A 24716-nucleotide genomic window follows, 5' to 3' on the forward strand; every position below is an offset into this window, starting at 1 on the left:
ATGGTGCAACGTTCTGCTTTCGACAGCCTCAATTCTGTGCTTCTCATTGTGCTGTTATGTTCAGCTTGAAACTTCCTGCTAATGAATATGCGTGCTTCGCGCTGCCAGAAATCACTCAGACTATGAATCTTCATTTCCCCATACTGACTTGATGCTGATTGTGTTCGCATTGTAAGGCGGTACAGTCTTACTGCCGCTGCACTATCCCTACCGCTGCACTATCCACCGCTGCACTATCACTACGGTGCACTATCATTCCGATGCCGCTGCCGGTGCACTATCACAAGTACAATGAGAAGCAGCGAAAGTTATTCGCAGCTAGGGATGTATACCCTTCGTATATACCGCCCACGCATACCCGTGAGGGGTTTCCCTGGTGCCGTGGGACCAAAATCTGGTTTCCGCCCATCTTTATACTCGGCTGCAATTTGATTAATTATTGAACAATTTAGTTCTGAGGTCCTGTTCCGCCATGCTCTTAAAAACGCAGGAGGCACGCAGCCGACTCCATTTGTGGAACCTTTCCAAATATTATTGAAGCTAAGTACTGAAAAAGGCTGCCTTTGATTTGTGCGCCCAAATATAGCGTTATGAGACTGCAAATGAATGTGTTGCCCTCGAATGAGGCAATTTCAGCCGGAATTTCAAGCTAGGCTATGGCGTTGCCTAGCCGGTACTGCTACTTTTCAGCAACAATAGCGCTCACAGTGCTGCTTATCATGGTTTTGTGCACTCTGTGCGTTTCCATGAAGTGTTGCGCATGCGGCAATGCGTAAAGCTGTCGGCAGTGCAAGGAATGCCGCTGCTACGCGCTAAATTGTCGAGCACGCCGAAGCTGAGTTCTAGTTTGTCGCTTGGAACTTCGGGGGGGGGGGGGGGGGGTTCCGCCTTGTCGGGCAAGAAGCGAGCTACTTGGAAAGCATCAGGGTGCTCTCACAATGCTCTCGTTCATGGTGCAATCATCGCGGTCGTTGTTGCTGCAGTACATGGGTCGGTGTCCCATGGTGATGATCCACGGCCGCTCACGGCGACGCTCGGGGCGCGTGGCCTCCTGCGAAGGCAGAGGTCACATAGCCGTAATCTCCTTTGCGCAGGTTTCTCCGAACGTCCGGGCCACCATTGGAGGCTCTTTGCAGTAAAGTGGGTACGGTAGATGAACAAGCAACATAAAAACACGTACGCTCGCAATAAAATAACACGGGAGAACGCGGTTACTGGTTAGTTTTATTCATTTCTCTTTCCTCGCTTATGGCAAGCTGGTGCTCACTTTATAACACCTTATTGTGCTCGTGCTGAAATGTAAACAATACGTAATTAGGGCAGCGTCCTGGGCACGTTGGTACTCCATTGTTAAATAAAATGATTGCGCTAAAAAGGGACACGGACGGAGTGAGGACAGACAGAGACGGCGCAAACTTCCAGCTACTTTTTATTGCCACTGTGTCAACTTTATCCACTTTGCAAAGGGCGATTGCGCAATAAAAAGTAGTTGGAAGTTCGCGCCGTGTGTGTCTGTCCTCACTCCGTCCGTGTCCCTTTTTAGCGCAATCATTTTATTTAACGTAATTAGGTTTCGAGTGTGCGCATCTGCAGAGAGGCACACATGAGAGTATCTTGAAGCTTTGTCCAGATATTCGTTTGCTTCATTTAGCTGGCAGCACGCATTACATGATCGCTTCGGGAACATCACCACATACAAAAACAACTGACATTTCAACCACCGAAGTACGGGCCACATCTTGAAACGCTCCTCACCTTAGTGAGGACTATAACTCAAGGGCGACCCGGCTTTCGGTGGGAGATTTTTGTGGTGCATGTTAAAACGCAGCTACCCTACGTAGTCCTCCTTCCTCAAATCGCGAGCACTTGAGAGCTTCATTACAATGTTTGTTTTAAAAATGGACGCCATGCCACCCTGAGAAAGCGGATGTCCTGCGCAGCTGTCAAAAACCACTGCATATGCTAATGGGGAAGGGTGTGAAACGTTCGTCGTTGTCTTGGCGGGCCTGTCGCCTGCGCTAGACTTCTCTTGGCAAATGCTGGGTCCTGACGCATGCGCTTGGCATCCTTGGCGAGAAATGCCGAGTCCGGCCTAGCAGGATGCATGTTTTCGCCCTCAAATGACCTCAACCCTTTTTTCTAGAGCAACTGCAAACCTAATCCTTACCAGGACCACATGGGGGAGGGTTTCATTGCTCACCGGCGCCTTATCATCTATCATGCGGTTTCCATGCTTGTTTTGTGGTTTTTCTTACATGTAAGCTTAGTTAGCCTGGCACATGGACTCGGCGTCTTGAGCCAGAACTGCTGCATCCTGTCTGAGTTTCCTGTTTACGACATGATATTTTCCGACCAACCAGAGGCTAACAGCTGTAAATTGCTTCCGTAAGGAATTGCCAAAGGTAGCAAGGCCTCTCTTGAGGAATGGTCACTGAACGTTTTACCTGCGTATTCACTCACGCCACCATTTAAAATGCACCAAAATCTAGATGGAAGGACGTTTCTTACTGAGGTAGGAATCTGGGCCAGTCGGTTCATAATTTTTGAAGAGAGAACCATGGGAAAGACGCTGTACAAAGAGCATTCTGCCGAAGAAGACACACACAGACGGGCAGCGTCTTCTGCCTTTTTTGTGCGGCATTTTTACCACTGGTTCTCACCTCAAAAAATGTTTTTTATCGGAATGTATACATCACCTATTACACGGGAATATGAAACCGTGTATGGCGTAACGAGTAAAGCCGGCATACGTCGTGCGCTCACCTTCAGATCTTGTTCGAGCCACTCGTATTGGTTTTTAATTTGCAGGAAACCGTACTCGATGAAAAAGTAAAATTCCGTTGAGAGGCTGATGATGTGCGCTGGCCCAATGTCAAAGCTGGAAAAAAAATACGATGAATTTACATGTATTGCACGTGTGTCAATTATGATGGGCAAACACCTTGAAATAGCTTAATGTTTATGAAATTTTAGCACGTAAGCGACACAGCATACGAAATTCAGTTTTTTATTATTGCCGGTCTTCGACATTACATAACAAAGGGAACACAAAAGGTGTATATCTTATTGCTTATTTGTTTTCTTCACTAAGGTTTTATTGTACTTGTTTTCGCTTTCACTGCTGCTTCTGTAATGTTTTTCGTGTGCTTCATCATCGAGGGTCCCAGTGCAGTCGCTGATTTCGGAACCCTTGTCTGTAAACTTCCTTTGTAACCGTTTACTTTTCATGAATTAAACTTCAACTTCAACTTTAAAAAAAATCACACGTTCAGCTACCAGCGTGACTTATGCTGGCATTGTTGCTTAAAATTCCTTCAGTGCCATCAGGGGTTCTACCCTTAACAGCCACTCAGGAAGGCACTCCTTAGACTATTGCACCTCCACGAATTGCGTGACACTCTCTATAAAATACTGTCTTGTCGGCCTCGCGTCCACGTCCCCGTGGAGCCACGCCATGCGTGAACGCGAAATGCTGTGGAGGCACAACAACATGACCAGATCGTAGGGAACCCTCTCTTCGTTGTCCACACTCACAAACCGGATGCCGTGGGGATGCAGTGGAAAGTCCTTGTGGATGGTCCTCTGAAGTACATCCCACAAGAAGACGGCCGCCCAACAATGCAGAAAAACGCGCTCGATATTCTCCGGTTGCTTGCAAGTACAGCCATTGACTCCCCAGGGCACAAACAGTCCTCTTTCTTGCAACCAGGTTTTCACTGAAAGTATACCCGTATGCAGTTTAAAGAAAAAGGACTTGACTCCGGGATTAACTTCCATTCGTCTTACACGTTTCAAAACGTCTTGTCCTGTGCCTCCACAGTACAGAGCTCTGTACAACGGTATTGGAAAGACAGTATCGCAGACATCCTTATACAGTTTTCCACGTGCAATCGAACTCAAATATTCAAGGGAAAAACGGGCAGTTAGAAACTGAAAAGACATAACAACATCTTTCAAATAATCGTGGGTGCCACCCGTCAGGCTTCCTGAGGATACGACAAATGCAGGTAATGGACGCGCCAGCCGAACTTGAATAACCGTGCGCAGAAAAGGATCCCTAGTATCTCATAAAAACAGGAAGCGATTAACTAGCTGTCTTACGTACAGGTGTGCAAGCCCCAAGCCACCCTCGCGGACCCGCCTGAACAAATTGGTACGACTGCATCTTTCCCACGTTGAGGACCACACAAAAACGGCAAAGACCTAGTGCAATTTCTGTACATTAGCCCTTGATCAATGCAGTGTTTGCATCACAAACCAGATCTTTGCTACGAGAAATAAATTACATGCAGTGGCCTTCCCGAATACAGACAGCCACGCCCCTTTCCATTTCTCTGCCCTTTCCTTCAAATCGTTTACCTGTCTTCGCCAGTTGGGCTCGCTATCTCGATAAGGCTGAAGCGGCTTACCCAGGTACTTCACTGGTGTTGTCGCCCAACTCAAGTTTTCGAAAGTGATTGGTGTCGATAACCAAGCTCCATGCCAAAAGCCGTCACACTTTCCCCAATTAACCCGACTTCCTGTGACATCCCCGAAGTGCTTGACCGTCTGCACCACAAACGAAATGCTCCGTTTGTCGGCGAAAAACACCGCCACATCATCCGCGTAAGCCAAAAGCTTAACTTCGGTTGCCTGCAGTTTGTACCCGTTAATTGCCTTATTTCGGGTGATGCTCTGACACAAGGCCTCGATATAAATACCAGACACCAGTGGGGTCAGGGGACATCCCTGGCGCACCGTGTGTTGTACACAAATAGGCGCTCCAAGGTTCGAAAAACAATCTCATGTGACACGCAGTCAAAAGCTTTCTCTAGGTCGAGCTGAAGCACTGCGACGCCAGTGTTAGTGGCGTCACAGCACTCCAGAAAGCACCTCACCTTATGAATGTTGGAAAAGATCGAACGACCCTTAATTATACATGTCTGATGCGGTCTTACTAATTCTTCCATTACTGTTTGTAACCTTCCGGCGAGAACCTTCATAAACATCTTGTAATCCACTTTTGTTAAGGATATCGACCTGTAAGATGTTACGCTCTTTAGTTTTTCGCTATCATCTGTTTTCGCGATTAACACGGTATGGGCAGTGGAACAGGATGGAGGAAGAGTTTTCTTTTCTAAGGCCATGTTAAACATATTTGCAAGAATGGGAACCAGAAGATGCTTATTTTCCTTGTAAAAGGCTGCACTTAGACCATCTGGGCCAGGCGATTTGCCCGAATTTAGGTCCTCAATCGCCGTTTTTACTTCATCGTGCGAGATTGGCACTTCCAGCGCCGATTTTTGTCATCGTCTAATCTGGGCATACCCCCGACAAACTTTTTCCGGAAACCTTCCATGTCAACCTTCTGAAACGCGAAGAGTGCCTTAAGGTGTTCAAAGAACGGCCTTTCGATTTCATCTGTCTGAGTTGTAGTGTGCCCTTTCCATATTATCTCGTCTATTTGGTTGCGCTTCGCGTGCGCTTTTTCTATTCCTAACGCTTTTTTGGTGGGCGTTTCCCCAGCAGCCCAATGCTCTGCTCTCGCCCGCACAATTGCGCCGCGATAACGGTCTTCATCTATCAGCTCGAGCTTCTGCTTAGTTTTCCGAATGTCGTCACTGAACACGCCCGACATTTTGCCTTCCAGACTCGTTAGCTTTTTCAAGTTCGTTCGTAACGTATTTTCTTTTATTTTTCGTCGCGCTTTATGCAAAAAGACCTTTCGATTGCTGTCATTTTTATATCTTCTTTATGAAGTTCCTATTTCTGAAAAATTGGTTGGTTCTCATCTAGCTCAAAGTTTTTAAACTTATCTGTGGCGTAATAAGAAAATAATTCATCTCTAAGAAGCTTTGCATTTAGTTTCCAGAGATCCCAGAAAGATAAAGGGAGCTTTATCTTTCTTTTTCCCAATATTGCACTGCACAAAGCAATGGTCTGAAAAAGAAACCGGCAATACACTATAACTTTCACATTTTCTTATTAAGTCCAGCGACACATATAACCTACCCAGTCTCGCGTGACTGGACCCCTGAAAATGGGTGTACTGCACATCACGGTTTCACTGCAGAAACTCTGCTACGTCTACAATACTGAACTCCTCTACAAGTTCAGCCAGAAGTTCTGTGCTGGCATCTCTGTAAGGACTGCTGCTTGATTTATCTCGCGACGATAGCGCTCAGTTAAAATCACCCATTATTATGACTAGTCTTTCAGTTGTTAAATGGTGCCTAAGGTTAACAAAAACTTTTCCCTATCATCAGTCTTATTCGGGGCATATACGCATATTATGCGCCACAGTAATGAACAATGCAACAAATCACACATGACGAGCCTGCCTGAATCTTAGGATTTCACGGCTTGCACCTCCAAGCCAGGCAACTTCTTAATAAACAAAACACACCCAGCTGAAGAGCCGACGGCATGACTTATGCATGCGTAATAACGCATAGAGAAACGGTCCACCTAGAGCACTGCACGGGCCTGATTTTAAGGCCCGAGCCCGGCCCGAACCCGCTTCGCGAAGCCCGAGCCCGACCCGCGCCCGTAACACCTAGCCTGAGCCCGGTCTGGGCCCGGGAATTCATCAGTGAGCCTGGCCTGAGCCCGGCCCGGGCCCGCCATCCAAAGCCCAGGCCCGGCCCGGCCCACTAATTTATTTTTTATCCTAGGGAGGGCCCGCGCGTGTGTGACCAGGCCCGGTCTTTGACGCTGAAGAAAGTTTGTTTATTATATTCCGGGCAATAAGACGGAGGATCCAGTCTCTACAGGCACGCCATGAAGTGAAACGCAAAAAATAAGGATTTAAAAGTGCACGTAGTTTAGCTTTCACCGACAGCAGTTCATGCCACATCGGCGTAAATAATAGCTCGTATTCTTACACGAGAGACACCATCAGTTTTGATGACCAGACTCTTGGCAACTTCACGTGTTTGTCTCGGCCACAAGTTGGTATTGCTGAAATTTTTTGATCCGCATTTGAATCAACGAGTATGTACGTGCGTTAAAATATTTTACCTGCAGTGGTTGTTAAGCACTGGTGTTTCTCTAGCATGCGAGTTTGATTCCCGGCCACGGCAGCCGCAGTTTAATTGGTGCGACATTTAAATACACGTGTACATACATAGACATAGGGGCACAGCTCCAGGATGTCTGAATTAATTCCTTCCCCTCTTGGGCATTCCTTGTAATCATATCTTTGGTATATTTTACACCAAAATATAAAATCTTGATGCAGTACAAGAAATGTCACTAAAATTGCAGTATAGTTACCATCAGGCCTAGCCAACCATTAAAACAATGCGTACAACTAACAGCAAGAAGCGCGCAAAAATAAACCGAGAATATTCCTTTTGATGCTCTTTTCTACACTTCACGTCGGACCTATTAACGGTCGTGCCTATGAATTCAAGCCCGAGCTTGGCCCGGACCCAAGGCGACGAGCCCGAGCCTGGCCCGGGCCCGAAGCATTGAGCCCGGGCCCGGCCCGGGCCCGCCGATAATCGACTTCGGGCGGCCTGGCCCGGCCTGCGGGCCGGGTCGGGCCCGGGCTTTCGGGCCGGCCCGGACCCGTGCAGTGCTCTACTGTCCACCATGCTCGCAGTCTCCTCCTCTCCGTCAATTTTCGTTTCCTGAATGGCCAGGACGTCTATACCCCGTTCCGTTAGAAGGCGATGCACCTGCCCTTGCTTTTTTTTTTTGGTAGCTAGACCTCTGACATTCAATGTTCCGATGTTCAGAGAGCCTTCGATACAGTTTTAGATTTAAAGAAGGAGACCGAGAGCATGGCTCGTACCTGTTCGCGTCATGGCGTCGTCCCCCGGGCTCCACCACGCACGAGCCGGGTGGTTTTTGCTGCGGGGATGGCGTTGGTGGGAGCGTCCGGTCCGGGTAGCTGGGTGGTGGGTGCTGGGTCCTGAGTGCTGGGGGCCTTGGCAAAAACGACGCCCGTCGAATCAAGTTCCTCTTAGTTGGCGGCTCCTCTCGGCTTGCTGGCTTGGACGTAGGATTCCAGTCACCCGCCTCGTCGTGGCTGCGCTTCGTGGTTGGAGTGGTGCCGGCCGCATTGCTTTCGTCCATTTTCTCCGGAACATTCCCGCCGTCGAGGCTTTCCGTTATCTGTACACCCTCAGGGCTGCTTGTATGCTGTTGAAGCACGGCTCCGTCTTGAACCTCCTGCGTCTTCGGAACGCTTTCCTCTATTGGGAGAAGCGTGCTTTAGTTTCCGCCGCTGGTCACCTGGCTTCCCGTGCCACGTGCAGCTTCCTCTGCCCCACTTACGTCCATGACGAGTTCTCTGGCGGCATCACCACCCACTGGGCCCGCGACGTCAGTGCAGGTGCGAACGCATTGCGCGTCCGTGTGGCCAAAGCGCCGACACCGTGAGCAGCGGGGAACCTTGCATTCCCTTCGTACGTGTCCCGTCCCGTGACACCGCAGACATTGCATTGGCCTTCCCGGGGCGCCCACCAGCGCCAGCTTGCCCGCCACAAGGATCTGGTGTGGCAAGTCGTCCAATTTAACACCGGTTTTTAACTTCAGCATAACAGTCCTGGTCGTTGAGCCTTTGTCTTGCACACCTTGCACACGCCACCGCTCTTTGGTGACTTCAGTCACTTTCCCGAAAACCGTGAATGCGGTGCGGATGTCCTCGTCGTCAACCCCTTGCAGCAGCCAGTGAAGCTTCAGCCACACCTGCTGGTTCTGCGGGTCGATGACGAGGCAGCGGTGTCCCTTTACTTCCTGCTCGCCTAAAGCCAGCATCTTCTTCGTCGCTTCTGCGTTGTTAAAGGTGACGGCCCAGACATGGTTAATCTGGTACGCCCCCAGGGCGACGGACATCCGAGAGCATTCCGGTCCGGGTGAGCGTATCCCGAAAATCTTCGACACGATAGGGGCGTGCCCTCACGTCAGCATGAAAAAAACCGTATACACAGCAATGCGTCCAGTTGGCAGTTGAGGCAAGATAATCTGATAATCTTCTTCGGCCGACCCTGCTTCCGCGGCCAGCCTGGGCAGCAAAAGCCGCTCCGCCGGAGCACATGATTACACGTCCTTTCACCTCGGTGGCCAGAAGTGGAATCAGCATACGAAATTCACTGCTTAAAGGAGAAAGTTTTACTCTTCTAGCAGCCCGACTAAAATGCAAACTCAGGCGGCGATATCACCAGTAAGGTTTAAGCGCCAAGAATGAATTCAAGAAAAAATATATTTATATATTACCGAGGCGATATGAAAGAGGCGACTGGAATGTGGACGATTAGAGTGCGCAGCGGCCCTCATGTTTTTTCACGTGTCTTTGAAGCATTATCACATGGTGTATTTTCAGGGCTTTAAATCACCATCAATGGGAAATAAGGCGTAGTTATTTGTGCGTCTCTGTCCTATGAATATCTTTTTTTGTGACGTCGTTCTTCGCGCTTAAACCTAATACCTATGATGCTCCATATACCAACAAGCCCGAATCGACACATTAATCTGATGTCAGTGTCCCCCCTGCATTATTTCTTATGCCTGATCTAGTCCCCCAGTGCGCTTGCAGGATCGAATCATATACACAGGGAAGGAGAGAGGGGGGAAGTACCTTACTCCATGTTCACAGTTTGTGCACACTTTACCATGCCTTTTTTCTCCCACAAACGACAGACATGCAGCCTCCACTTTGCCTGCTTGAAGCAAGATTTCCTTACAGTGTGCACTCAGCAAGCCCCACATTTCAGATCATTATAACCTACGCACAACGTGGAATACTGCAAATGGAAGAGTGCAATCAGCCGACGAAGGCCTATTGCGGGCACTGCAGGCCATATTTGCTCGACCAAGCAGAGACGCATTTGCCAATACACAAAGCTATTGTTACGAAAACATGCCTTTATACAAAGAACAAATGTTTGCACGCAAGAAAAATAAACAGCGTAATAAATACACTGCTGGTCAGTCAAGGCATAGCACACTGTACACTGAATATACTCAGCGACCAATGCTCCTCTGAATTACTTGGGGAAAATTCCTTGCTTAGATATTTGTTTCCAGAAGCGCATTCCATTCAGGAAGCGCGCGTGCAAAAAAGGCCGTGCTTACGCTCATTTGTGGTAGCGAAAATGCGTTGAAGCGAGTGCGCCTGCAGGAGTCGCGTCCTTCTTGTGCTTCAGAAGGTGGGATTAAAGTTGACGGCGTTATTTTGACCGGCAACACATTCGTACTGGCAACACAAGCAGCCGAAAATATTTCCGGTGTAAATTTCGAAAGAAGCAAATTCCGGTGGTGCAAGTGCTTGCTCGCCGACAATATTGTGGAGAAAGTAACGATCTTGTGGATAAATAATAAACGCGCCAAGCTTTTTCGAACTGCTATGGATTGAATACTACTCTCACACATAAGATTTGAGGGAGAATCGTAACGCCCGTCGTACGTGGTAAAAATAAATCAAACTGCTTTTTTTTTTGGACGAGCTCTAGCATGTATCCAGCGGGAGCCAGAAGAAAGCGTGCGTACGCCATAGGTTGCGCACACTTTAAAGCACTGACTTTACCCTAAATAAACGTGTCTATGCACACAGTAGTGTACCAGGGTCACACAATTATTTGACCGAGTATTTCACCAGGTATTGCAACGGAACCAAAACGATCTAGTTGGCGTTTGGGATCGCCGTGTGATCTATCGAGTGAGCTCCCATCATATTGTTTCTAGCGTTTTTTCCTTCTTCTACGTTGAAGCGTGGCACTACAAAAACTTCCAGGGAAGTTTTTGTAAACTTGCGAAGGCGCATTGTTAAAATATTTGTCACACAATTTTAACCACTTCCGGTGTAAGTTGCGCGGTATAGCTGCAGTGGCGGCGACACCTGTCTCAACATTTTCGCTATTTTCTACCTTATTTTGAAAAGGCTGCGAGTAAGAGTGATATATTCGTGTTCTCTGTGAGCTAATCTATCGATCTAAAGAAATTTGTATTTTGCCTTCAGTGTCCCTTCAGGGCTTCCGTCTTAAAAGTTTACTGGAGTAAACTTGCACCCCGCAAGAAACTATAGAAGAAAACACAAACGTTGAAGAAGCAGCCAGGTATGTCATAATAAGTCATAACAAACAATCACGAGTGTTTATTATTATGTATACCTGCTTTGTAAAGTTTTAGTTGTTTAAGACAATCGGAGTGACGTTCACAGTCCAGCGTCGGCGAATCAAATGCCGCGGCGTTTGCTCTGCTCATATTTATCTCCAAACGCTCTCCTTTCCAGAATCCCTCAGCAAGATCGGGAACATTGTCAATCAAACGAAAGCAGCCTTGGTTAGCGACGAAAAGTTTGCACCCTTCCCATATCGACCAAAATTTCCCCGCGCGGCATACAACAAAAGGAGGAAACTCGTTCTCAGCTTAAAACACAAGATAAGATATATCCGGGCGATGCTAAGCGCTGGTAACAAAGAATGAACAAACAAACCATGGCTTGTGGCAAGATATAAAACCGTGACAATCCCTAGTTATAGCCACTGCTTGAAGAAAAAAATTCACCCCACCTCCCCGAAGGGAATCGTGAGGAAATGCGAATGCACATGTCGAACACGTATTTCGGGGTCTTCGGCTCGGCGTTGGCGTTTCGCAGCGGCTTCCCGAGCACGGAGTTCGGCGTCGGCAGCTCGCTTCAAGCACTTGCGTTCGGCATCACGCGCTCTTCGCTTCGCAGCCTTTTCCTCCGCTTCTTCTTCTCCTCCGGTTGAAGATGACGTTGAAGCCACTACAGTGACGTCACCTCCAGCGAGAGGTGTAATGCTCGAACTGGATTGTATTACACTTCTTGCTCGAGGTACCGTTGCCGGCAGACATTCCATTTGCGACCGACCGAGCGAACGGGAGAGTGGGGCGAGCGTCGAGAGGAGAAGCACCGAAGCACCGCGCCTACCCTCGCCTACACTCTCCCACACACGCGGGAGCTCCGGCGAGCTCCCGCGATGCGAGCGCCCTCACACGCCCGAGCGCGCTCCTCCTCTCCACTCACTCGCCGCTGATCCGCCCGCACCACCTGCTCCGGTTGCTAGGGGAGAGGAGGAGCGCGCGCACTCGCAGCTGTTGCTATGGGAGAGGGGGTGAGAGCGGAGAGATAACACCTGCGGGCGCGTGGACGCCGCACGGCGCCTGACATGGCTCGACTAAGAAATGCATTCGCATTTAAAAACTGTGTTAGATTCCTCTGTCATAGGAACCAGTAAAACACGAAAGTGAAATGTGCAGCGAAATCGGCAGCTCAGCATGATTTGTGGGCCGGCGGCTCGCCTTGTGGGTGTGCTTGGCGAGCGACGTCCTTCTGGCGGGTCGCTTCGGCAAGGTGTACTGGCGTCATTTCCGTGACGGATATGACCAACGTGAAATCTTGGGGTATCGCGGCATAAAACACTTTCGTGTTAAAATATAAATCCGAAGACGACCAACCCTAAGACGAACAAATTAGTACTAAAGGTTGCTTCCCCGCAAGAAGACTCTGTGTGCAAGGGTGCACCCTTTACAGGCCGCTTGCGTCGTTGTACAGGCGTCACTTCCGTGACGTCCGTCAGCGAAATCTTCGTGCATGCGGAAATAAAACACTTTCGTGTTAGAAGTTGAAATGACCGTTAATGCGAAAAGTCCAATGAAATAAGGAGTGTTGGGAATTACATATGAAAGAACTTGTTTCTGGGCGAGCTGATGAATGCTCCGGGACATGGCTTTAGCGCATAAAGACAAACAAATGAAGACCGAAAGAACAAGGACTACCGATAAGCCTGTCACCTTTCACGTGTTTGTCTCTCTACCGCATAAACCATGCTCTAAACTGCTCTAGACAATATTCTGTCTAGACGTTTGCATATTTGCCCCGCATTTTTAGACGCAAAGCATCTCTTGCTCGAGGCTATGCCCCTCGGCGTCCGTCCACACCTCTCCCCCTCTCCCCACCAGCTGTGCGATAACACCGCTCTCCTCCTTCCCTCCACGCAAGCTGTGCGATAGCGTGCGTGCTGCTCCTCCTTTCCCCCTCTCCCCACCAGCTGTGCGATAGAGCGCGCGCTGCTCGTCCTCTCCTCCTCTCCGCGCGCCACTCCCTCAGTTCGGGTGGCTAGAATGGGAAGGTGTGATGACCGCGGCGCCCTTCCCGCGGAGCGGGTGTTCCTCCGCGCGTGCCTGCCGTTAGGGCAAAACAGGGCGCTGTCATCAGGGGTGCTGTCAGCGTTTCCGCGGGGGAAAGCCAGTCCAGCGGCCAGCCTCTCTGTCAGCGCCTGGGCGCGGACTATTCGCGGTGTGTTTTGCTGCAGATTATTTCATGTTGCGTGTATGACTGCACTGCTGTGCGGTGGTGAAGATGCCTTCTACTTCAAATAAAAAAACTCAGAGGTGGTGTTGCGTGCCAGGGTGCGATTCCGGATACAAATCTTGTTCCGAAAAAGGGTCCCTCTTCCGTGCGCCGGCTTGTCAAGACCTGTTTTTGAAGGGGTCGCGTGCTATTCCAAGGGCCGACAAGACTCTTCAGGACAATTGGGTTGTTTGCGCAAAGCCCTTTGACGCGCGATGAGTAGTTCTAGCATGTCATACTGTTAAAACCCTATCTAACGCAGTCACCGAGAACCGCGAATTATCTCGTTAAATCGAAAACTGAGAACGCAAATTATCTCGTTAAATCGAGAACTTCATAAAATCAGGGCTGGGACTGCCATTAATTCCATGCCTAAAGGGAGTCGCATCCCAGCAGATGCATGACATCGTAACTGCGGCGGCCACGGCGCTCGCCTGACGATGCACTAAGAGTGCGCGGTGAGCTAAGGCTTGCCTTGAAGTCATCGCACCCCAGGTAAAAATATGTTTTTCTAGCTGGATTATTGAACCAGACATTTCACTCGCTAGAAATATTCTAGCTAGAAATTCAGTTTCTAGTTCATTTCTAGCTGGATTGACATCTTCCAGCAAGGATTTGTCAGTCCAGCTAGAAGGGAAAAAAACCCGGAAGCTGTAAGTAATCGTCTCTAGCTAGGCTCAGAATTGTCGTAGTTAGAAGCTGACGAATAATCTAGTCAGAAATGAAGTTCGAAATTACGACTTCTTGCTAGAAATGCTCTTTTCATTTTCAAGGGGCTACGCGAAACACGGCGCTTTCTGTTGTGCCACCTCCCCGCTGAGCGAAACGTTCTTGGCTCTCATATCCTTGAACCACGTAAACGGGGCTTCCTCCAGCTTCTCGTGCAGGATATACGCCTCCTTGAGGTTATTTTTCTTCGAGGCACGGATGATGCCGTCATTTCCCAAGATTGCGGAAAGGGTGCTGGCCAGGACGCCGCGCACTACGGGATTGTTGAGTAATTAATCACGTAAAGTACCGTGAAAACAAATTTCTGTATACCTACTTTTTTCTGATGTGGCGCAATAATCGTCGTGGCGTTCTGTCGAAATACATTCGAAATTTCTCATTATTAGATCCGTCTGCAGCTCGAAATACTTTGTCAAAATCGGGAGTGGCGGGGAATCTATTTCGTTATTTTGAGTTCATAAAAGCATTGAGCCGTATAAGAGCCTGCAGGGGAATCAGAATGTGCTGTTAGATCGGGTTTCGTTAGATCGAGTTTCGTAGTATAGTAGCACCGCTTATTGCGTGCTACACACCTTTTATTTTTATTTTGATTTTGATTTTGATTTTATAACGAAGGAGAGCAAAGCCAAAAAATAGCAGGCTCGCGTAACGTGAAAGAAGCAGCAGAACTGAACTGAATAAAGTTTACTCGCCCAGGAACATATGTTGCAGCTGTTTGTTTGGTTTTCCAACTACATTAAGAATGAAATGACTCCAGGCCGTTGCATTACAACGTATACCATAATTACATGTTGATTTGGCCGGTGTAAACGAATTCAGTTATCTGCTTTCGCAAGTAACCACGCCCACCAGCAACAGCAGCTACAACAACAACAAAAAAGGAGTGGCACGAATAAACATATGCCACGTGATTCTAGCAGATAGTATAACGCTCACCTCGGTGAAAAAAAAAATTCACATGAACCCTACAAAAAGCACTGTACCGTAGATAAGCTCCCGCTCAGCGGCTTTAATGCGGCATTTCTCAAAAGCCTGCTTGCTTTCTGGCAGGGTGAAACTCGGCTGTGTTTAGCCATGTCGCAAACCCCATGTTAGCGGTAGAGTAACACAAGCCTTGCTTTCTAGAGCTCAGTAACGCGCCCTGCCGGGTCGTGGCAGAGACGCGTAGCACGGAGCGTGGCCTCCGCGATCGGCTGCCGGCGGCGCGCCGAGCAACGGCGCGCCGCCGACAGCCGATCGCGCAGGCCACGCACCGAGAATGGGGGAACCAACCTCCTTGGGGGGAACTGCCGCGCGAGCTGACGGCGCCCCTGACGACAGCGCCGCCGCGCGGCATTCACGCAAACAGGGCCCAGCTTTTTCTCGCCGGTCATTACACCTTCCCATTCTAGCCACCCTACTTCTATACCATACTACTTCCGTTGCCGCTTGTCCGATGAACTGAATGGACGAGCCGCTTCGAAACGTCGACGTCGAGCAGCGGATCCAACACTGCGAGAAAGCGAAGCCGCTTCGGCACGCCAACGTCGCCAAGCGGATCCGTATTGCTAAAAATTAATCGGCGCTAAAAGAGGGACGAGAGGAACACGTAACTCACAACACGGTGCCTCGTCCCTGTTTTAGCGCCGATTAATTTTTAGCAGTATGTACCAACTCGCCCACATCAAGCTTTTGTTACTTGGGATCCGTATGCCGCTCGTCAACGCGACCGCGACGCGAAAGAGGCCGCGCGCGCGACGGTCGGCGCCGACGAACGCTTCAAGCGCGAGTTCCTGGACCGGAGCATCGGACACAGCTGCAAGGTGTGCGACAGACTCTGCTTCGACAACAATCTGACGCGCATCGGCAGCATCCAGAACGATCGTCAACGCGCTAACGCCATCGAGGTTCTTTCGCGAGAGTTCGGCGAGGGCAACGACTGCGGTGAGTACGCGGTGTGCGCGACGTGCAAGTACTCGTTGACGTCGGGCAAGGTTCCGTCCATGAGAGTCAGTTACGATGCTTTGCATCACCACATAGTTCCCTTCGGGAAGATGGTGTAATTTTTTTACTACATACGAACCCTATAAGAATCACATTCCTTGACCGCAAACACTTGCCTGAAGAAATGATTGTTGATCTGTCCAGTGCCGTCGACCATAGAGAACCTGTTCACGTAATTAGAGAAGTTGCTGCAAAAAAGACAGAAGAATCAGATAAGTGAAATGCAAACCCACAAATATTAGTTTACAGTCACGCGAAAGTTAGCAGCCCACTCAGCAGCTCCACTCAACAATGCCACTCCCAGTTAGCACAAAGCTCAATGGCACGTCTTGATGATTGCGTTTGAACTGTGTGCTCTTTTCCCGTTCAAAGTGCGCTCAATCATCCCTCCGGCTACTTATTCCTACTGGCAGCACAACGCAGCCGAAAATATTCCCGACTTCCATTTAGAAAGGAGGAAATTCTGGCTGCGCAAGTGCTTCCTCGCCGAATGACGTCGAAAGACGTTAGCGTTTCTGTCGCTATTTGCCGCGTACACACATCGCGACGGTAGAGCAGGAGTCTTTCTTGGCGTGTATGATTGGTATAAATCCTTGCGATCTAAGTAGCGCTGATCGCCCCACTTCACCCGCCTATTTTACGAGCAATGTTTAGATGCACAAACGAATTTGATAACTTCACGCACTCGGTACCATTCAGGGAATCTCGTATTTTTACTGCGAAGCAGTATATGTGACACCCCCCCAGTTCTCATTCCGGTGAAGCCATTTTATTCGGCGCCGCTTCTATGTTCCTCCCCGCCCCCGCCGTCCCCTCGTTGACAGCTGTTATACCACTCCCCACCACCGATTCCTCTTTCAGAAGTTGTGCAACCAGTTGGTAACGGTGGTACCGCCGCTACCAGATGATTGCGGAGAATCAACAGAAGCGCGAATGGGCGTCAAAATGAGGAAAAGCCGCTGCCACCAATCGTGTAGCCGCCTTAAATTTGCCGCCTCAGATTCCAGCTTGTGTATGAGTTCCGTATCCCGCTCGGATGTAGAGCGACTTGCCCGCTTAAAACGCCAACGTGAACCCGTAGTTCTTAAGTTTGGAAGACTTTCCGAGAGACTTTTAGCCGGTGCATTCCCCGCCTAAGCACGCGCCCATCACCTGTTGCCGGTTTATGCGGGATGGCGGTAGAAGTGGGGGATGTGCACGCGCATCTTGGATTCATGTCCATACCGATGACACCCCCGTCCTGCTGGTGGGACGTGGATGTCCAACGGCTTAATGCGACCTGCCAGCTGTCCTCTGTGGTCGAGCAGTTCATGAATGTGGGTGGTTCAGTAGGTGTCAGTAGGATTTCTATGACGCGGGAGGGAACCAGGCAGCCACATATACGTCTGCTACAATTATGATCGAGTCCTTCCGGGTTTTAACTCGCTATGAAACGGAGGCATTCCATTCGCTCGGTGCAAGAATAGCGGGAATTGAAGGAGCATCAGACCGCACCGAAGCGCGAATGAGCGCGAAAACAAAGAGAAGCCGCTGCGGCCACCACTGCCGCCGGAAGTTCCAGCTCGTCAAGTAGCTGCATATCCCTCCTGTTTGAACAGCAACTTATAACCCCGACGTGAGCCAATATTTCTTGTTCAGCTTGAGGAGCTTTGAGAGCGACATTTTCCCAGGTGTTTTTCACACTAAACGTGCGCATATCACCGGTTGCCGGTTGATCCGTGCACGTGTACTGGGGGTACGGGAGGTACGGGAGGGGAGAAGCGGGAGGCGTGCACCCGACGCTATAGGTTTCCTGATGACATGACCGTTGTGGTGACGGGAGGCTCAAACGTGGACTTTAAACTGCCCATTGCGATCTGTTGAGCGGAGTCGACTGGCGTGTTACAAAGGAAGGAAGATGCTCACGACTCGGGAAAGAAACAGGCAGCTCCATATTTGTCCGCTAGAATAAAGCACGGGTCTTTGCAAGTTCAATTCAGCTAACTGGATAAGAAGTATGCTCAATTGTGGATTACAAACAAACGTATTTTGTTTCCTGCATTCCGTCGACGTCGTTCAACTTCGCAGGTGTTCTTGCTTCACAGAGTGGAGGGCCGCTAACTTTTTGTATGGGTAACGTTTAGACAAAAACGACACCTAGATAACTTCACGCAGTTGAGAAGTGTTGTTAAGCACTTGGTGATCCTCAGGTTTAAGGTATGGATGGCTCGAAGTTACGCGAGGCATACAAGTAACACCAATACAAATACCACGAAAGAGCACCGAGCGCACGTGAGCGTGCACCTCGTGAAAAGCGTCGGCCAGTTCGAACTTCTCTGCCCAGCGTTCATGGCATGCTGCTCTCCTCGCCAGCTGACGTGCGTTCGCGGCGGAAGTGGGAAGCACAGACGCCGAGTTCGCGCTGCAGACGCCGAGTTCGCGAAGCCGGTTGCCGTGGGTTCTATCGCGTGCTAACGCGCTCCACTTTTTAAAAAATGTGAAAGGCTGCGGACAAAACGGTCCGGAACTACCAGTCATGGAGAACTTTCAGCGGCAAGTTCGGAAATCCATGGGAGGTGCAACGGCCGGGTCACCGACGAAGGGCGAGGGCCCGGGCCGCCGGCTCTTCTCTTCCTCCAGCTTTGCACCACTACCGCAAGGCTGTGTCAATTTTTTTCTTTCTTCTTTGGAATTTTTTAAGTGTAATCTAGCTGTTTCCAACATATTTTTCCGGGATATTACTGCCAGAAATGTCGCTCGCTCCCTTTCATGATTTCAAGTGCAGTGCTCTGATATGTTTCTCTTACTCGGAGCATGCACGCACTTCGTGATAATGCATGATGTCCCAATAAGCCTAGCTGGAGGTTTTGTTGAAGTGCTGTACAACGTTTTCTCAGACTTTTGCTTAACTACATGTGGGGGCATCATTCGGGTCACCATATGAAAACATTGGCTCCAATCCACGCTCTGAAGGTGGTTAAAAAGCAAAGCTGTAAACGACACCCACAACAATTTCCCAAGCGACGTCCGTTGAATTCAAACACGCGGCTCTTCAAATAGTGATTCTGCCTTCCGTTACCTAGAATTCACAGAGGCAGCGTCCCGAACGCAGCAGCGTCGGCCACGGCCGGGCTAGAGCGGCGGACGCGGCCGCTGTAGCCCGGACGTGCGTCGGCTCGGCAGAAAGGAAACGGCGAGGAGCGTCATTCGAAGGGTGAGGCAGCGGACCCTATAGCCATCCTGATGTGCTAGCTAGGGGCTACATCACAGCGCGACATAAGCGCGGACACCGAAAAAATTCGCCATGTGAGCTTAGTCATTCCAACTTATACGGATTTAAACTAGTTAGTTTAGTAAGTTTGAGAATTGCGAGAAAGCTGAGGGAACTCTTATAATCGCTATTTATCAGAACCAGTTGCTCCTTTCTCCTTTTTTAACACCTGTTCAAACACAACCGAATCGGTATTCGCCAATTTAGAAAGCGGACTCCCATTCCTGGCAAGCAGTGCGCAAAAGGTAGCGTTTGTTTAGCGGCCTGGTGTCTGTATGCGGTCTCTATATTTTGTTTTTGTGCCCTGCAATAGAATCTTTAACGTATCTTTGCCGTACGACCACTTAATTCCGTCATGTCCGTGTTACCCAGGAGGAACAATTTAATCAAGCCGCGCGAGGGAAGGGCGCAATGAACGCGAAGCTGCGCCTAACCAGGCCCAAAATAACCGTCCCTAGGTAGACGACAAAGCCGGGTCGCGCCGATGTGCCCGCCGGCGCGCGCGCGCGGGGAACGCTGGGTAAATTTGCCGCACCATCTACACTGTGCTCCGTGAGTGAAAACCGCCCTTCCCTCCACAGCCGCGTTGGGAGATTCTTGTCCAGCACGCCACGAAAGGACCGTTGGCTGGTAGGTGTAAAAAGCTTTGCTGTAAATATGTGGTCACCATACCAAAAGTACGTAATCAGCTCGAATCAACTGAACGCAGAGCCGCTCTTTTTGCGTCTGTTACCTAACCCCGGCCCTTGGTGTTTTATTTATTTATACTTTAGCAGTCTGTGTAGCTTGTTACGCAGACAAAGTAGTATACACTCGCCCGTACCCTTTCAATTGCCTTCTTATTGTATGGGTGCTCAAGTCAAAGTCACGCCCCTCCCCCCACCCTCCCTTGTTGTCTACGCCTGTGACGGTAGCAACAGGTACTACAGTTGTCCCGGACACACAGTTTATGAGCCAGAAAAACCACAGAGTAAGCCCAATTATGCACGGGAAATTTACCTGATGGTTAACCTTGGGAAAACTATAGGGAAAACTATTGGTGTTTCACACTATTCCGCACAGCAGAGACTTGCGCCAGACAACTGAAAGAGTAAGTGTGGGTGCCGTATACAGCCCGAAAGCTTTGCTCCACGGCTTGCTCCACAGTATAGCGCAGCTGCGATCCCCCCCGAACACGTGACTTTGTCGTCAGCGCGAATACGGCGCTTCTCTCAGTAGTGAGAATGGCACTTACTAGGCGTTCTCGTGGTTTCCGACGCACGTCATGTACGGGACGTAGGCTGCCACAGGTTCGATCTGCCGCATAAACTCGTCTCCCACTCTTGCATTGTCCTGAAACCAGATGGGGAAACATGTCGTCAGTTCGATGCGTACTTTACCTTATGGTTTTACAATTTGTCTGCGCTGTCAAGTCCACTTCTATAGACAACAAACTTAAACGGACACTGAAGTGATTTGTAAACATTGCGTGATTACTAGCGCAAATTTTAGTCCGAAGTCCATAGGCCGTGCTTCGACCACTCTGAGTGCGTTTACGCGTATTTATTTAGTAGAAAAATCAATTCCAAAAGGCTGTCCTCCTCTCTGCATCCTCGCCCATTTCCTGTGGCGTTTTCGTGTGACGTCCGGAGGCTATGACTTGGCTTGACTGCTCTACTGCACGGCTCGACGACCTTCAGACAGAGACAGTCGGACCAGCAGTATTAACTCTATGGGCCCAGCGTTTAGCCCAGCGGCCACCGATGGGTAGTCGCAATTCGTTCGCTGAGTTGAAACTAAGCCACAACACGTTTGTGGATGGAAGGATGTGCCTTTCTTTACTTTGTTAGTTTGTAGACTGTATCAAGCTCCGAGTATGGGTCGCTCCCCCCAAGCACTGCACAAGCGCACATGCGGCGCTTCGCTGACATGTACACCAGATAATCTAAGGCCACTTGAAGACCGGCGAAGAGTCAGCGAAGTCAATACAGGTACTACGTGAATGAAATAAACTGAAGCTTTTAGCGTACAGCGTAAAACTATGGAGCAGGAAGCACTTTTTTTGCTTTGGGTGAACAAGCACAGCGGTCAGCAGCACGACCACACATTTGCGAACGCTTTTCCGTCTAAAAAATGCAATTGCTTGACGTGAGATATTGTGGAAATTGGGTGAACGCTTACTGAATGAACGCTGTACAACAAATAGTCACCTAAGCTGCTTAAAATACTAGAACTACTGGTTACACAGTATATAACTTATATTTCCAACTCCGGCAACGCGAAGCGGCGACCGCCAGGAACTCGTGCCCCCCGCGCTCTTTGGCCAGCCAAGGAGCGCCCGCTCTGGAGAGGAGGATTGAGACGCGTCGACAGGCGCGCGCCAAACACGCCGCCGACACGCCCGACGTCCAGGTAGAAGAGAGCCCCACGACCAAAGACCGAGAAATCCCGAGAAATCCAGAACAGCACAAGGGGAACGGAGAACTGCCGCAAAGCAAGAAGGCAGGGCAGCCTCCCCCTTGCCGAGAGGACAAGGAGCCGAGCGTCACTGGCGGCAAGTGACCGCTAAGCAGATAATTGGCAAGCCCCCACCCCATGATGACAGCTCCCCTTAGCTCGGTTACAATAGCGACTATTAACGTTATAAGCCTCGTTTCGTCCAAACGAAAGAGCTGGCTGCTCAACCTTTCGAACAACGAAAACATTGACGTAGCCCTGTTGCAGGAGGCTAAATTAACATCTCTCGAAGATAGCCGAAATTCGGTCCGCCTATTCGGCTTTAAATTCTGGTGCTTCCACGCCCTAACTCCAGCACGAGCAGGCGGTACAGCCATCTTATTTCGGAAAAACCCTTTCTTCAAAGTTGTCGACTGCGAGCTGGCGCAAAACGGGCGTTTCTGCATTGTGGACGACCTCGTGGGGAGAGAGCTGGTGCGTTTTGTGTGTATTTATGCCCCCAATGAGGCAGCAGCTCGCTCCGATCTTTTTACCGCTCTACGGCCTTACTTGCGTGTGTAGGGGGTAGTTTTCTTTGGGGGCGACTTCAACTGTGTGTTGCGGGCCAATGACCGACCAGGGAGTGGCGGTGGCGTCAACGCATCGTCCCGTGTATTAAGTCTTACGGGACAGCGACCTGTCCGACGTAGCCTTGGGGCGCAGCTGTCCAACCAAACGCTACACACTCTGGCAAGGCTCGTCCCATGGGCGTCTGAATCGTATTTACGTCGTATTTACGAGTGTCTGAACACACCGTCACTCCCATTTCGTTTACCGACCACGGCCTTGTGACGTGCACAGTGGCCTTCGAGACATATAGTGCAAAGCAGATTTCTGGTACGCGATGTCTAATGAATTCCACTGTGCTTAAAAAGGAGACATTCATCGAAAAGGTTGAAAGGGAAATCGAAGTACTGCGGTCTGGAACTATTGACGTGCAAAAGTGGGAAACTTTCAAAGCACAGATAAAAAAAATTAGCAGTGGCTTAGCTTGGCTATGCCAGGATATACGTAGCGTGAGCTAAGGTTCAGCTGGTTATTCATAGGTTTCCTGGTTGCCTAGGATTAGCTGATTATCATGCTTACTGCTGCTAAAATTATTTCCAATCCAATCCAATCGAGTCCAGTCAAGTCCAGTCACTCGCGCATGAGCAGCACGGCTCTCCAGGAGCCACGCCAAACGGCTATCAAGCGGCTCCGGCGCAGTGACAGACTTGGCTACTGCGCAACGCAGCCGACAGCTGGGCACGCGCCTGCGCCAGTGCGTCTGCCGCGGCTATGACGTCACTCCTCTGGAACGCGCAGACTGGCGAATGTGGAGACCCAATTCTCTACACACCCGTACTCCAATTGGATTGGATTTCCAATGCAATCAAATTTAATCCAGTCCAAATCCAATTCAATGCAATCCAATCCAACCCAAGCCAAGCCAGACCAATCCAAATCCAATCCAATCCAATTCCATGCTTTTCGCGCTTGCGCAGTACGGTCCTTCACGGCCCACGCGGAACTGCTCAACCTCGGCCAGTGTAGCTTACGCTACAGAAGTTTTGCAATCACTATAGGGTGCGAGGAGGCCGCCCGAAAAAAAGAAGAGAGGCGCCGCCTCACCGAGACCCTCTGCGCGCTCATTGAGGCAGACGAAAAGAGGCCAGGGGAGTCCAGAGATGATATTCGGTTAATCAAAGAGCTCCAGGGAGAGCCGGAAAAAGGTTACTGGGGTGCTCTGGTACGGAGCAGGGAACAAAGGGTAGCGTTCGAAGCAAGACCGTCGAACCTTTTTGCAGCCTTCGAAAGGGAGCGCACGGCGCGCAAAACAATCACGGAGGTCAAACACCGTGCGGGCATAGCAACAGGCAGAGAAGAAGTAGCTAAAGCCTTCGCGGACTATTACACCGACCTATCCTCCCTGCGAACGGTCCCAGATACAATCCCAGCAGATGGGCTTAATGAAATGCCCAAAATACCCGAAGAAGCTAAAGAGGTGATCAACACCCCCATAACAGAAGCGGAAATCGAGCGCACCATCAAGAATCTGCCACGAAAATAACCTCCGGGACCGGATGGCATCATTTCAGAGTTATATGTGGCGTTTAGAAAGGAACTGAGTCCCATCCTGGCCATGGTTTTTGAAGAGATAAGAAAACAAAAACGCCTACCACCCTCCATGCGCACAAGCCACCTAGCCTTAATCCCCCAAAAAGTATACAGCGATTCCGTACCCGATGTCACTTATTATCGGCCGATCAGCCTCCTCACAACAGATTATAAGATCCTCGCCTGAATTCTAGCTGGACGACTCGAGAGCGCAATGAGCGAAGTGGTAGGGCCGCACCAGACGTGCGGGTTCAATGGGCGGTCCATCAACTCAAACCTACATCACGTGAGGGTAGCCTGTGAGGTGGCAGAATCAGGCTTTCTACCTCTGGCCATTGATCAGCTTGACCTGAGGAAAGCATTTGACCAGTTCGACCACCAATTGAACTCCTTAAACCACTTGATCTCCTCCAGTACTGCGACATCGGGGAAACAACGATCGAGTGGATCAAACTATGCTACGAGGACATTTCTACCAGCGTTGTAATAAATGGGTCGGTGGGCGCGCCCATTGACATCCTTAGGTCTGTACGCCAAGGCAGCCCCGTGTCACCCATCTTATTCACACTTTACCTTGAACCACTTTGCCGTATGACCCTCGATCTAAGGTCATAAATGGCCTCACGCAGGGAAGTGAGGCGCTCCGTGTTCTCGCATACGCCGGCGATGTGGTCTTCGTTTGCACTCAAAGAGCACAAGTGGGCGAGGTAATCAGGCTGGCTAATCGGGTTTCCCGCTTTTCAGGAGTAGAGCTAAACCTATTTAAGTCGAGGGGAGCCTGGTTGGGTGAATGGGCCTCCAAACCAAGTTGCCTATTTTGATTGGCCTGGGAAGAGGAGATGTCCAGTTACCTGGGCGTCAATCTCAACCAAAGCGCCG

At 49.9% G+C, this 24716-nt stretch overlaps 1 protein-coding gene across 1 annotated transcript in view; it reads right to left on the bottom strand.

Moving 5' to 3' along the window:
- LOC144176036 (acid phosphatase type 7) overlaps nt 1–24716 on the bottom strand; it is a 105965-nt gene that overhangs the window by 11861 nt on the left and 69388 nt on the right. The window contains exons 5-8 of the mRNA XM_077705143.1: nt 20500–20597; nt 16132–16203; nt 2764–2878; nt 938–1051 (exon numbers count right to left, since the gene is read on the bottom strand). Coding sequence (XP_077561269.1) covers nt 938–1051; nt 2764–2878; nt 16132–16203; nt 20500–20597 — 399 coding nt within the window. The remainder of the gene's footprint in view (nt 1–937; nt 1052–2763; nt 2879–16131; nt 16204–20499; nt 20598–24716) is intronic.

Source organism: Haemaphysalis longicornis, unplaced genomic scaffold (assembly GCF_048455015.1).
Source record: "Haemaphysalis longicornis isolate Haplotype H1 unplaced genomic scaffold, Haemaphysalis longicornis Haplotype H1 scaffold_3, whole genome shotgun sequence".
Taxonomy (NCBI): Eukaryota; Metazoa; Arthropoda; class Arachnida; order Ixodida; family Ixodidae; genus Haemaphysalis; species Haemaphysalis longicornis.